The following is a 15,938-nucleotide window of genomic DNA, read 5'->3' as shown; positions in this document are numbered from 1 at the left end:
AGTCTTGTATTCTAGAAATTACGTCAATGCTATTTAGTTTTGCCAAGTATTAAAACAACTGTTGCCTAAGTTTTGTTCATTTACAGATTTTTTTTTTTTTTTTTTTTTTTTGCCGTCAAGGAAGAAATGCTACATTCTTAGACGGCACAAAGGTAGTAATGAGGAGGTTGTTATGGATGATGGGCAGGCAAAGCACAGGACTCTTCTTCTGAGTCCAGTTTAAAACGAAAGCACTACAGTCAAGGTTTTTCCACACACCAGATCTGGATATTGTATATTTTCATAAAGCGACAACTCAATGATATTTAATCACTTTGCCCATAAATTAAACTTCCATCATTTAGAGAAACTGTTGCTGCTGTTCAAGTCCACTGTAACGTCTGTTCTTAATCAAAATGATGAAAAGGTCTTTTTCACATTAGATATTATGACTTGTTATAGTGTAGGTGGTAAATCTCAGGTGTTACTAATCCAATAATACACTGAAACTGAGACAGCTAAATGGAATTGAGCCAACATTGCTCTCATTATCTACACAGGTGCTTTTCCTACCATGACTTGTCAAAATGTGGCTCTGGAAAACATAAACTTTTATTTGTTTGAATCTTTTTTTACACAGTGTCCCAAACTCAATTTGGAATGATCCTTTTTTAAGGGTGTCTATCTTCTTTTATAGCGTATCATGTATATTGTAAGGTATTTCATTTGCAACCAGCTAGGACAAATAAAAAACATCTATTTGGTAAAATATGAGTCTTTAGTGTCACATACAGGAAACATACACTATTTATAGACCACACATAAAAATGTATTTTATTTAGTGTATTAACAAATTGTATTATACATTTTATAGACAGTGTTTTTATAATGTTTGTTTCACAAACAACAGCATTAGAAAAATAAAAGCACATGTAACATATATTGTGATAATGGCGTAATTTTTTTTTTTCTCTGCAAAATCTGGAATAATACAGCATCTGTTTATTTACTTTATTTCATTTATTTCTTACAAAAATGTGTAGTAGAGTTTCAAAAAAGCAGTGAGCTTGTTGTTGTATGGAAAGCTAAAAACAATGAAGTGACTATCATGTCCCGGGTTAAAAGGGCGAGCCATGATAATGAAATAAGTATTTGATTTTGTATCCGGAAAATAAAAGTGATCAGAAAACAAACAAAACAAAACAGGCTGGTGTTGAAATGTTTATATTTATGCGATGATTACATTGCTTGAGTAATACTTCATCAGCAAAAGCTTTTGTTTACGTATGTGACTGATTCAGATTTGTGCAATCTACAAACATCAGCACGTTGGCAACATATCGTGATGACAGAGCTTTAAATTTATATTATCAGCTGTCAAAGTTATTATTTTCAAGAGAGAAAAAAAAAGCTATGAGGCAAGTTTGGTGAAATCCTCCTTAATTCTACGATGTTGTACAAATTTATACAAAAAGCTGACATGAGAATCTCAAATGCACTCTTGAGATCCATGACGACAACGAAAATGTCCCCCAAATGTCCCTTGCATGGCTCCAGAATTGCTCTTAACCATCATCAGGCTTGTGTGATAACTGCTCTGCCATCTGTGCACCTGGCCGCCTGCCCACTTATTAGCTACATAATTTGGTTGTTTCGTATTCCATCGAGTTGGGCTGCTTGGCAGTGAAAGTCTGCAGTGCTGCCTGGATCCTGGCAACGTCTGTGGTTGACAGTTTGAGCCGGTGCCGTAGCAGGCAGGAGAAGAGGTCCAGAGGCTGAGCTCCGGGTGGGGAAAGCCTGTTGACCCGATCCCGGATCTCCAGCAGCTGCAGCAGGGCCGAGTCCTGCGATCCCTGAGTATATGGGTAGTCCAGCTGTAAAATCAAGTCCTGGATCGCTTCCGGGTCAAAGTGCATACTATAGCCATACACCTGGATGCTGTTAATTTTCATGTAGCCTAGATTTCGCCCCGGTTCCAGGTACTCCAATGGTTCATAATATACAGTTCCATTTCCGTTAGTAGAGGGCCCCCTGATTCGACTCCTTAGATAAAAGTGGACTGTCTCAAAAAATGTTTTCCACTTGTTGCCCAAAGTCAAAGTCCAATTGTAGCAGTCATAGGGAAGGTCTAATTTAGTCCTCTCCCAGTCTGGGTAGTTGTTCTGGTCAATGGGCATGATCCAACTCTCTGAGTGGCTTCCCCCAAACGGATTGATATAGACAGACAGCATGGGGTCCAGAGTGCTGTTCTTGGTAAGGCAGATCTGTAGAGACATCCCTAGGAGCATGTGCACATGGTTTGACTTGTATTTATTACTTTTCAGCGTCAGTAGCATCCTCTTCCTCCATGATGGGTCAAACCAGTTATTCAGCCTGACGTCATTGCTGACAAAGATCCCATGGATGCTGATGCGGTTATCACGTTTCTGCAGAAGGTAGCGCAGCTCCAGGTCCTGCAGGTCTGTTTCAAAGCCAATGTAGTGGTCAGTGGAGTCGGGTACTTCGTTGCGGCACACGCCCTGGCTCAGCATGTAACCCTGGTTGCAGGTGGCACAGCGGGAGCGGTTCTCATAGGAGCAGGAGGCACAGGAGGTGCCCTCACCCACCGAGCAGGGGATCACACCCTGGCAGGGTGGGTGCTCGTAGGGGCAGGAGCAGCTGCGGGTCTCCTCCAGGTAAGAGCCGATGTGGTTGTTCTCGCTGCAGTACATGATAGAGAGGATGTAGTTCAGCCAGTAGCTGAAGGGCCTGCAACAGAAACAGAGCAGTATGTAAGATAAGCTGTAAATGTCAGTACATCTTTGAAATAAAGTTACAAATATTTACTTTTCCATTTTGCTCAGAAACATAAAGGTGGGGAATGACTGCATGAAAGCTGTTTTGAGTAATGTGAAAGTTTTAAGGCACTTGACAAACTAAGAGAAATAATCTGACGTCTAATAGATTATATCTTTGACTAAAGCAATATCAAAGTTTGACTAAATGAAATACAAAAACACATTCAACAACACAGTTTTAGTGACATATGCAGAAATCAGTCACATTAAATGTGATTCAAGGCAGCCATCTAAACCCTCCCATTATATAAAACCACACACAAGGGCTGCAGTAGCTAGAAGAGTGATAGAATGGATTTGTGGTCTGCCTTTCAGTGTTAATGGAAAAAAAAGCACGGCTGAAGTCTAACATCTCCCCTGTTCACCTCCTGATCTAACAACGCAGGCGAGGGAGGTAAGGGTGAAGGTCAACAGTCCTCCGCAGCTCAGTATCACTGCGTATTGTCCAGAGACTCACACCCACTAAGCAAGGCCAACATTTCAGTGATCCATTGAAATCCCTGAACATTTCCATTAAATCCTTTTCGAAATCCTTTTAGAAAGGATGCCCTATTTGGTTTTAGTCAAAAAAAAAAGTCACCTTACAGAGGCTAAAGATGCTCACACTGCTGTTTCACTGGACCTTGTAAAGTTAGGGAAAAAAAATATTTAGGACTACCAAAAAAAAATTGCTGTCTTGCTTCAAGGTGATTGACAGCATCTTTGTTGTCATATCTCTAATGACAACAAAGCAAACAGCAACAACAACTTTAATCAGATTCTGATTCTTGTGTTATTAAATTTTGATTGGTGCTGGCGGTACCTAACATCTCTTTTCAACTACAGTCTAATCCACTTTTTACCAAGTCAGAATAAGTACAAACACAACACAAATCCAGAAATACCCCACGTATTATAACCACTAGTACTCCAGCTTTGGCAAAAATATATCATATCCTGTAAATCCCCATTACTTTTAGTGAGAAGCTGATAAAGAAAACATATCTTCTGGGTCTATAAACTATAACACTCTCTATCATCATAAATGATAACCACATAGAACATCTGATTTTAAAACATTAGAATCTGTGTTTTTCTGAGAAAAAAAAAGATTCAATCCAGCGTGATGATTTAGAGTCAGTGACTAGGACTATGTAAGTAGCAATTGCAAAATGTTTTATTTATTCTAAGACACAAACTCTAATGGTAAATCAAAATTCCTAAGATTGTTGGTGAAGAAAGAAGCAGATGGACTGGATGACAAGAATATAATGTCGTAAATCAGTCCTTCACTTTCTTTGTTACACATCTGTCACATTTCTGAACCTGTTTTTGTTCTCTAGCCGAGTTAGCAGTTTTGTTATTATGGCTGCGTGCAGCTGCTAAATTAATTTAGAGGAAACAATGGTGCATGTATAAGTAATTTACATTTAAAAAACATATTTTTGGGGGAAAAAATAACATTTGTCCAAACAGTTGTTTGACTAAATAATAGCTGGGCTGCATAGCGTGTGCAGCATTGGGAGTTTCAACTTTAATTATGAATATTAGATCAGAGTCATTAAAAGTCAGCCGAGCTTCTTTTCACAACTTCACAAACCACATTTAGAGCAACTCTGTGAGGCATATTTCAGCATTTCAAAATAAGTGGCTACCTCAGTACATTTTCTTTTTTTCCCCATTTCTACATGGGAAAAAATACTAAAGCAGTGTTAGCTGCTGACCTCCCCTTACCAAACATTTGAAGAGACACAGTGATAAATGCCGAATGCATCCAGTGCTGTACGCAGCACTGCCGCCAAAGAAGAACAGATGAAAGTAATTTGCTATAACTTTAATCCTTTTTTCTCAAACACAGTCGATGAAGACCTTGATACTTTGGGATATGAAGCTTTCTGATTTCATAACTGACTAGTCAGTTTTATGAGGTTTTGTGTTTCAGTGCAGGAAAGGTCAAGTATTTCTGAGCAATCCACAAACCTTGTGGTCACTTTTGTTTGATCGGATTCATATCAAATTAGGTTTGATTCAATATTGTAACAGGACACATTTTTAGACTGTAACTGGAATCAGAAATGGGCAAAGAAATGGCAAAGCTAGTGTGATAATATGCTATTCAGATGATAATGGGAAAGTTGTACACATACAAGCAACACACCTGCACAAATGAATGTCAGTTTTTGCACCATTCCACCTTAATCAAATACACAAATTTAAAAATGGAATATCTACCAGGCTAATTACATCTTCTAATATGAAGAAAAAAAAGACCCACTATCCAAAACTGACATTTTTTTAAACTAGCATTATGTTTCATTCTCCCCAGTGTACTGTACTCCATAAGCACACATATCATAAGCATGAAAAAGCCAAAGTCTACAGAAAAATTCAACTGATATTTGTCAGTTCCAGATCAATTTCTTCAAAAGTACTCCAACATCAAAATGAGTGTAGTCAGTGTGAGTAGAAGGTTGTGTCATGGAGGAAAAAGAAAAGGAGCAAAAGACGTTTTCTCATCTATTTTACAATCTGGTGAATTTTTGTCAATAAGCAGTTGATATAATGTGCTAACAGTGCCCAGTTACTATGAAAGTCATCAGTTAGAGTCAGCTGTGCGTATCTCACCTCCAGAGTGGAGGCTGTGAACAGCGAGAGAGAGGAAGCCGTCCCGCCATCATAAAGCGCATTGTGTCAGCAGGACATGTAAACTGTCATGGAGACGCAGTGTGCAGTACGGGCCAAAGAGAAGCTAGGTGTTCACTCTGCAATCTGTTCATTGTCTGCCAGCTCATTTCACACAGATCAATGCCACACACCAACTTTCTCCTTGTTCCACAGATTCAATTTTCACTTGAGAGCGAAACTTTTTTTTCTCCATAGAAGATGCTCTATATTTTTTCCATTAAAGGTGCATATTTATCTACTTAGTGAAAGAAAAAAAAGGAAAGAAAAAACAGAACGTCAGTACAGCTCTATCACTGCTATTCTGACACCTCTTGTATTCAGACAGTGCAGCTGAAAATGCAAAAAAAAAACATGCTGTCCTTATCTCCAAAGACCGTATTAGAAAGTTACAAAAGAAAGTCCAAAATGGATTTGCAGTGTCAAGTTTCAAAGTATGTAATATTTTTCTGTTTGCTTTTTCTTCATCTGACAAAGACCCTGATGCTTCAGTGAATGAATAATGGCTGCGGAGCTGCATGAATATTCTCTTTTATAAAAAGGAAAAAAACAACAAATTCTCTGTGAACTAGGTCATTACACTCAAAGCAATATGAAAACATGTTTTGCGGAATAGAGGAAATCATTGTTTTGTGTGTGTGTGTGTGTGTGTAAAACAAGAAAATAGTGCACTTAAATGAAAAAGTTATAAATTACACCCCATAATGAATTGATTTTGATATAGAGGAAAATGCAACATTTCAGTTGAGACTGAATCTTTTATTCTAAATGCTTGGCTTTGAGCCGCAGTAATATGAACCAACAGACTCAGATCTTTTGAGAGCACCAGGTTATATCACAGCAGGATCCAAAATATCCAGTTTAAGTGTTTACTTTCACCACTCCTACTATATTTTATTACTGTATTTACTACTCTCCTAAAATTTGCCCCAGATACTGTCCAGTTGAAGGGCTGAAAAATATTAAATATTAGATTCATTGCCCACGGTGCTGCATGTGTGGATGTGCCTTGTTTATTGACTCATCTCCGCATAGCCCACAAGCTACTTATTTCATCATCTGTGTTAATTTTGGCACCTGATTTTGTTTTAGTCTTACTCTTCTAATGAAAATGTTAGTTTTAGTCAGATTATAGAGACACCTAAAGACACAGTTAAAGTATTTGTTAATACATCATCCCCACTAAGAAAGAAGTGTTGGAGATTTTGGTAAATCTGTTAAATCTCCTCGTTTTGTTTGTTTGTTTGTTTGTTTTTCTGTAAACAGATCATATAGGCCTATGCAAGGAGTATTACTGGTTCCTTCAGTCATACTGAACTGGACTGGAGATACTGTGAGTCAGAGAAAAAAAATGTCGTGAAAAATAATAGGCTGTTGTTGCATTACTGCTCTTTTGTCTTGTTCTGTGGTGCTAAAGTGAGAACTCAGCTAAAGTAACTTTGTAATGCATCCCTTAAATTTCATTTCTCTCTTTCACTCACTGTGTCTAGCGATAGTCTCTCTCCCGCTGTGAGAGTCTGATAAAACCACGCCGTGGATTTTACACCTGCTTTTCTCAGGCATTAAATTTCAAATGCAGTTTCCTCTTTCAACTCTCAGTCTGCTAGGATAAATCAGGTGCAACAGCTATTTGTATTCGCATTCCCTCCTCCTATATTTTGTTCCCTTAAAATGCATATTGCATAAGACCAAACACCAAAAAACTACAGTATATGCTATGTAGAACAAGCAATAAAAAATCTATCTAAAACCAGAAAATTGTAGTCGCTCTAAGGTTAACAATACATCTTGTACGGTCTAATAAGATTTTGTGGGTGATTGGTACAATGCTAGTATGAAAAATAGTATATCATTTGAATGAACAGGGATGATATTTCCTTATTTAACAGGAAGTAAAGGTGGTGGGTGGCAGAAGACCGTAGCTGCAGCTAAAAATCACATTGCAGAGGATGAATATTTGGTTTTTCACCTGAAATAGCTCCTAAATAAAACCTGGCTGCATCAGATGTACTGGCATAATCACATTTCTTTTTCATAAGCTTGGAGTCTGCAGACTATTTGACTGAATTTTTGCGAGAGAAAGACAAAAATAGATCGAATGATCTGCTGAGGAGAGATAGAAAACTTTTTTTGTGTGTATGATTTCCTCACAGGCTGGTTAGCCAACATTAAAATCTCCCATACTTAGCATATTTCTTTAAAACACTGCAAACTTTAATTTCACAGGAGGATAGCTTTGATTTCAAGGATGTAAAGGAGACCTGGGCTGGGAGTGCAGCCAAGTCATTGGGTGTGACACTATAGCTCACTTTGGTAGGACCTCAGTTGAATATCAAAGCACTAATATATTGTGTGCATTATTAGCATAATGCCTAGTTCAGGGGATAACAATGCGCTGTGCACAGAGCGGGCTGAAGAAAATAAATGAGCACTGCCGTTCAAAGCTTGCTTGAAAGGACTTGTGATGTGGCTGCAGGCTTTGGAATTTTTGCTTATTTTCACACATATGCAACCGTACGCAGGTATGCACACACGCGCGCTCACACACACAGACTATCACATCCGTGTCAACAGAAAGGTCAGCAGGAATACTTATCGGCTTCTCACCTCTCCCTCAGCATAATAATTTTGGGCTGAGTTCGACACCTCTTGCTAAGGGTGAAAAGCTTGTTGACGATGCGTCGTGCTTTGCTCAGGAGCTGCTGGGTGTTGAGCTCCATCTGCTTGTAGCGCTGGTGAACAGTTGGCTCCATCGTCCAGAAGTACTGTATGGCTGACGTGTTCAGGGCGTAAAATGTGGGAAGCCTTCGAACAAAGTTCTGAAACTCGTCTGGAAAGTAGGAAAAGATGAAAGATGAGAGTAGAACAACCTTTTTCTTCTCCGGTACAGGCCAAACTAACTCTCTCACTTCCTTCCAACTATATTTGGCTAATATAGTCTGACCAAATGAGAGAATCACTTTGCAGAGGCCACACGGGCTCAAAAGCCACAGGGCAAACTGGAAGTGATATTGTTTGACGCGCATGCTAATGGAAAAAGCCAGAGCTAAATACAGGGTTGGGGTAAGATTTTTTTTCATTAATGAACAGCCAACAGCTTTTCCAGGGCTAATACTGCGGGTCTGTCTGTGGGAAGATAGGATAGACACAGAACACAGAGGATGATATCTGTCAGCCTCTCAGAGCTGCTGTCTGCTGCACGCACAATACACAGTAAACAGATTACATGTCCAAGGCATTCAATAACAATATCATCATCATCACTGCAGTCATGATTGGTTGAATGGAAAATCGATGGACGTGCAACACTGATGAGAAAACGACCGTGTGACTGTTTGTAATTAGTTAACATTATCATGATAATACAGCATCTGAATTTTGATAATATAGCATCTGATTAGAAAACCAATTAAATGTCAATGGCTTCCCTGGTGATTATGGAAGGTGTATTACATGTTCCTGTGAAATTAATAAGTTGATTAAACAGTTTGTAATAAAATATATTAAAGGGTATTAAGGGGTCTTTCCATGGCCTACTTTTTTTTAAATGAGGGAGATTCTCCTGAGAAGATACGGTGCAGCTTCCATGTTTGCTCATTTAATTCCATGTTAAATAAAGATTGTTGCCTCTTGACAAATGCATTTGAATAATAATATATAAGGCATTTAAAACCCATTTGTTCCTACTGAGGATGTGAATATTTTAAAAATTATGGGTCATGGGTACTTTCAGTTCTTTTTCCTAAAACAGCTGTGAACTGTAGTTTTTACACTTGTTACTCAGACAGGAGTACATATTTTCCCTTTTTTTGGGGGGGGGGGGGGGGGGGGGGTGGGGGGGCATGCTCTGCCACATGTGCATTAACAGATATTCACAGCAACAGGATGTGTGTGGGATCAGCTCCAATTAAACTGCAGTGCCCACGTTCATCAGTACGGCTTAATGGTGTATTTTTAATCATTTTTTGACAGCAATGAAGCCCTGCGGCATCAAGGAATAAGATACATCAGACTCTGAATATACAGACGATATGTATTAGTATGTTCATCCATCTTGGTTAAATTGAGGCCAAATAAATAGAAGATGCTTAATCAAATACAGTAGAAGAAACAGTAACTTAGTTTTATTTTCCCCAAGTTTCCTGGGGAAGGTTGAAAACTGCAAGTTGTTGCTGAACTAGATCATTATTTTATCACCAAGACAACGATACCTCATCCCTGGACACCAACTCTCTACCCACCATTATTATCTTGTCAGCCACCGAACCCTGGAAGGTAACAGAGCTTCCCTTTTGTATGATTTTAAAAACAGAAGGCACTGTCAGATTTGGAGGAGCACAAGTACACGAGACCGTGTGGGCATTATTAAAAATAATGAATGGAGTTGGAGGGTAATGATGGGTATCAAGAGGGTTATTTAACAGATTCTTTATAAATTGCTAAAGTTATGATTAATAAATGATGCATCTTATAAGCTGAGTTAATTTCAGTATTCTAATCAATGCACAATACTGAAATATATTTTGACCAAGACCTCTTGGATCTTAGTCTTATGTGTTACACTATTTCACTATACTATGATGTTCATGACTTATTTTCCTCACTGAAAACTGAAGATGCAAGCAGCTGTGAGCAGTGGAGAAACTTACTGCACCTGTTAAGAACTAAGATACCGATCCAGCAATAGAATCTAGGGTTCCCTAATTAAAGCATATCATACTGAGTGGAAGGTCGAAGGAAATCATGTCCACCATCACCCGACTGTGGAAACCTCATTTACCAATCACAGTCATGATTATTAATCTCTTTGCTTCTGGTGTTAGTTGTTCTCTGTTTGATCAAATATACAAGTGGATCCCCAGGGGTTTCAAGGGAACTTGCACATTTTTCCTTATTTAAAACAACACTGCGGCTGCAGCTCTCAGGGCACCTTGCTGCTTAAGTTATTGCCAGCTGTGCACAAATCAAGTTGCCCCGGCACAGAAGCATGTAGCCAGTAATAACACTCTCAGCCAGCAAGGTGCACAAAGAACAGCTTAAGGCAGGGCTGGAAATGACTGAAACAGCTAGATGCCCTCAGAGCCTGTGGACACAGCTCACAGTTTCAGTATTGACAGGGGGACACACACAAACAGAGCTATGAGGAGCGTCACACTAAAATGCACATTACACAACACTGTGAGGAATGTCTGAAATGGTCAGTGTGTGTGCCAAACAGTGTGCTTATCAATTAATAAAAAAACCCTTGGAAAAAGCTTGTTTGAAAGCTTGTGTGAATGCATTGCTCATACTGTGTTCATCTCTGAGCACAATGGTTAGCTGATGGCTGATGATGGCTGATGTCACCCAGCTGACATTAAAATTAGGTCAGCTAATAAAAACAGCTTAATAACAGCAACAACTGAGCTGTAAAGTATTATATCATAAGTTGAATCACAGGCTGCCAACAGATTACAGAAACTGTAGTTTGTTTCTGGGGTATGACAGCTCCTCCTACGGGAGTGAAAAACCTTCATTTGACTGAATCACTGTTGACCCAGTCACATTAGAGTAAATGCTGCCCTTTCATTTTCTGGACACTGAGGTTTGCACCATGCAATTTGTCTGTATAGAGAGGCTGAAATGGCAGGGAAAGGTAGTTGTTTGAATGCTGAAGAAGAGTTGTTTTGACAACACACACTGTGAGATGACAGATTTGTCAACTGTTAAGAGGTTTTGTTATGCTGTTTCTACTGAGTCAGCTGTGCCTTTAATATCTCGGCCTGCTTTTAGGCCACTGAGGGAAATGTTGCCAATCAATAAGCGGGCCCGCTTTACAGCAGTATTGGATTTACAGGATTTTTGCATCAATGTCATTAGTACATAAGTACCTTAATTTGTCAAACATTTAATTTAGCAAATTGTCTAAGAAACATTTTATCTATAAAGTGTTTCTCAAGTGAATTTACAGAAGTTTTACAATATCACAATATATAATGCTGCTGTAAAACAAAAACAATAAAACAATAGATTTATTTCATCCTTTTTTTCTGTATAAGAATGAATAGGCTATGACCACACCTAACACTGGGACTTCAAAATCCATCAAATCTATGTAATTTCAGTTAATAGGGGTGAGATGCTCTTCTGTTTTTGTATAATTTGTCAAGATACTGCTTTAAAAATTGCTCCTTTGTGCACTGATGAATTCCCATTACATGGGTTGGATGTAATTGTCCCTTGTTTTCATGGCCTTTCTGTCTCCGTTTTCTTTGCCTATCGGCTCCTCTAACTAGAGGGAGTCATTTGCTGTCAGTGGGAGGGTCACGGTCATCGAATGAGCACAAACGGAAAAATACTGACCTGACTCCTCAAATTCTTGGTTGGCCATATTCCAGGAATCTCGGATTTGCAGTAAACTGGCTTCCATAGCCCTCAGATCCACCTGGGGGCAATTACACTGTGGGTAGTCCACGGCACACTGGCACCAGCAGTCACTGTCCCGGCACACAAACTGGCCCTCCTCATTACAGCCAATGTAGTTGAGAGCTGCTTGCACGAACCTGGCCCTCAGATACTCTGGTAGTATGGCCTGCAGGCCTGAGGCAAGGACAAAAACATGGATGAGTGAGGAGGGAGCTGTTATGTACTTCAGGTAGAAAATGTGTTTAGATGCGTTGTTGTATGTTAGATTTGCAACTCACTGAAAGCCGGCTCTCATTTCCTTTGTTTTTTTGCCACGCTTGACATATGCTTGGCGTCACATGCAATATGCTGAGATTCACTTAAAGTTTTATTTTTATAGCACAGTTCTGCTACTTTTGTTCTGAATCATTACGGTCTGGGATTCACTTCAGAACTCTGCAAGCATGCATGGCAAAAAAAAAGCGAAAGAGTGATTGAAGCTAAATTCGTTCTGACACTCTCGTGCTGCAGTTATAAGCTCGCCAGAGAACAGACACTGTGACAATTCCATCAGAAATTGGGGGAGTTCAATTATGGATGGCCAACCTTGCAAATGAATCTTGTTTTCAGGGCTCTGAACCAAAACGGAGCTGACAGAGTCGAGGTTGTCATAGTTACTGCATCCAAGAGGGCCCGTTCTTGTTTCGGTCACCTAAAGGGAGGAAAACAGAGGCACACAACAATAATCCATACTGAGAAAGAAAGCCACTGATGTCATTAAAAATACAAAGAGAGATAAAGGAAAAAGAGAGGAAGAGGAAAAGAGAACACATGACTAGATGTCATGCAGAATAAGATTAACAACTCTCTTCACCTCAACTCCTTTCCTGAGCAACACAAAATATATTACGCATTATTTAGACTTCTCTATTGTGCAAATCATATTTAGGATAATGACTCTGCGAAGCAGTGGGCTGGAAATTGAGTTGTGATAAGGATCCCTGGAGTAAAGCGTAATGAGTAAGTTGTGGTGTCATCTGTCAAATTCAGGTCGACATTGTGTTTACCCATTACAATGCCCACTGACAACCATAACATGTTAAAATGCATTGTGATGCCAATTTAAGCATGTCCTATTCAATTATACACGCACCCGAGGATTTAGGTAATTGTCTGGTGTAAACTCTTACATGGAGGTATGTAATATTGTTACAGGAGTACACAGGCTAAAATGTGATGAGGGGGTTGGCAACAGCGCTATCTCGCATTTGTGGGACCCCCCCACCCAAATGTAGCTTAAAAAAATATTACTCCAACAGTTTAGTACTGCTTTGCAATCAAAATTGACCAGATATACACGTTCTTTTATTCCATGTATTCTTCTTCCTTGTCTAGAGGCATGCCTATGTCACCCACATTGCAACTCAAACTGCTGACAGTTTGGTCAGAAATTTGGGTGTGTTATGCAAGTAGCTGCCAATGTAGACTTCCTACAGAAGTCTAATAAGATCACTTCTTTCTAACTCCACACCCCCAGAATTTTTTTCATTTTCCGACTTGTAGTCCTCAGCGCTTCCCAACACTGACTCAAGTGACACTTGAGGCATTTTCAGATTTTGTGCAGTTCCCTCTGGAGTCACCAAAGGCTTCACACAGCTTTTCTTAGATATGCAGCAATACTCCCCAACACATTTGTGGAGTTTCCTTTAACCAATGCAGACTAATTTGCAGTTAGCTAGATAAATAATCTATTCTAATCCAGTTGTCATGGTTCTTTGAATTTTAATGCCCTGCAAAGGGTTTGATCTGCATTTTTATTCATATGATGTTATACAACTAAACATAACCTCCAATGTAGTTGGAGGATTATTTATTTAAATCCCAGATAAAGTTATCTTGAATAAAAACACTCTTATTTTAACAGTTTAACAGACAGTTGTCAGTTACATGTCCAGCATCCATGTTGTTTAAACGGCAAATGCACTTGCGCCCATCTGAGCACCCATGGATGTGTTGGTGTGAGGCGTGGTCAGGCACGTTGTTGACGTATTGCCATCTTGAGGTTGCGGAAAATGATCGAGCAATTGGCAGAACTCATAAAGCAGGTCAATGGCGCAATATCAAGTTAGTAAATAAGCATCTAAATAAGAGGATGTGCAGAGCATGTATACCCTCTTGATACACACACACACATCCTGCTGTTGCCGTAGATGCTCTGCTTGCATGTTTTTACTTTGTGCACGAGTATATCCGTTTCCTCTGCAGAGAGCCATGTGCCTAGCGCTGTGAGGCCTTAGAGTCTACGACCATGTTAGAGGCTCTGTCAGACTATACTTAGGTACAGTAGTGCTTTGAGTTAAATGGAAAAATCAAAAACAAAAGTACAGCTGAGACTGAAAGCTGAGATGGGAAGCTTTGCAGACCTCTGGTCATGAACTGAAGTACTGGACAGATTGAAATGATGTAAAATTCAAGTAATCCAAGTGAACAATTGATCCTGAGGGGAACATGATTCAGTAGTTTGAAAAATTTCACGCAAAACCACAAATGTAGCCCTCAAGGTAAAGCCTCAAGAGGAAAGGGAGTCACCAAAGTCATAAATCCGTCCCATAGTGGTTGTGATACAGACCAATGCTGCCATCCCTCCCTATAATTATGAACATACTTGCAATTTTATAGGTTTGAGATTAAGGATCTATTGCAGTGACATTCTAAGCTAACCTTAACAACTGAAACATCTGGACTCCAGTCAAATGTTAAACAGTCTAATTGAACTATCTCAGGTTAAACCTCAGTTTAAAAGGTCAGCATGTCAGCATGTTGAATACTATGTCACTAGAAAACTGATATTCTTTTGTTTTGTGCTTCATTTCTTACAGAGACAATGATAAACATAAGATATAACTTCAAAATCAATACAGAATTGTCAATTCTGATGTATCTAAAGCAAGATCTTTATTTTCTAAGTGGTGCAAAGACTATAATGCCCTTTTACAACAAATATCCCTTTTTGTTATCTATGATTTCTATATTCGGAAAGCTGCTGGTACATTTGAGGTTATAACTTGCTCATGTAATGTTTAACTTAATGGTTATTTAAAATGTTACTGGTGGCTTAAAGTCTGTAAAAAACATGATTATGGAACCTACAACACATTTCTCACACTAGTTTTTTTTTTTTTTTTTTTTTTTAAATCAGTGGCACATAACACAAAGCTCCATCGCATGCACCTGATATGAGGTCAAAAAGTGTAAACAAGTGATTTTAGGCAATTGTGGTGCCACTGTGGCAGAGTTGAAAATGGAAATACAAAGGGGTTATTTTGTCAGTAGGTGTGATTACTTCAATCATGACCGATCAAATCTTTTTTTCCCTTCTTTTTAGAAGAATGCAGTTTTCACAATGGCTTTCAAACAATTCGGTGACAGAGAGAACTGTGTATAAAGAAACTTATGTGACTATGTGAGAGGAGTAAAGGCTTCATGAGAGAATAAGTGACACTCCAAGTCAGTTACTGAGACTCGGTGTACTGCAGCATGAGGAGAGAACACATTTGGTTAGTGTTTCTCTCGTCCCAGGAGAAGTCTTGTACAAATCTAGGAAACGGTTCACTGACATAAAGTGAGGCACCAAACAAGTTGGCAGGAATTGTTGGTTTGGCTCTGAGAGGGGGTTCATCTACCAGCCTGTCTAAAGAGGATATGGTCATCTTGTTTATCCACAAGCCATGTATCATCATGGCATTTTTGTGTATCTGACAATCTGTCACACGTGTACATAATTAGCAATGAAAACTTTCCCTGGTTTGAGTCAAATAACACAGCTATGGCCCCCCACAAAGTGCTGCAGACATGATATACTCATCAGTGCACTGACAAGAGTGGGTGTATTTAAAGCAGTGGCTGGAGAGGGCGCACACCTGTTCTAATTCAGGTTAATTGATTCAGAACAGCTTCAACCTTGCAGGAGCAGGTGAAAAAAATTCACATCAATTGGAGACAACTTCACCTTTTTTTCCAGCTCAAATTTGGGAATATTTGAGGAAACCTGTGTACAAACACTTAAGCAGAGAGAAT

General features: G+C 39.2%; 1 protein-coding gene across 1 annotated transcript in view; it reads right to left on the bottom strand.

Annotated features, from left to right (window-relative positions):
* Window positions 1-1,560: 1,560 nt before the first annotated feature.
* Window positions 1,561-15,938, bottom strand: part of brinp3a.1 (bone morphogenetic protein/retinoic acid inducible neural-specific 3a, tandem duplicate 1) — a 40,805-nt gene continuing 26,427 nt past the window's right edge. Inside the window, exons 5-8 of the mRNA XM_041040492.1 lie at window positions 12,468-12,573; window positions 11,820-12,056; window positions 8,085-8,307; window positions 1,561-2,727 (exon numbers count right to left, since the gene is read on the bottom strand). Coding sequence (XP_040896426.1) covers window positions 1,611-2,727; window positions 8,085-8,307; window positions 11,820-12,056; window positions 12,468-12,573 — 1,683 coding nt within the window. The 3' untranslated portion in view covers window positions 1,561-1,610. The remainder of the gene's footprint in view (window positions 2,728-8,084; window positions 8,308-11,819; window positions 12,057-12,467; window positions 12,574-15,938) is intronic.

Source organism: Toxotes jaculatrix, chromosome 6 (genome assembly GCF_017976425.1).
Source record: "Toxotes jaculatrix isolate fToxJac2 chromosome 6, fToxJac2.pri, whole genome shotgun sequence".
Lineage (NCBI taxonomy): Eukaryota > Metazoa > Chordata > Actinopteri > Toxotidae > Toxotes > Toxotes jaculatrix.
This window is presented reverse-complemented; position numbering and strand designations above follow the sequence as displayed.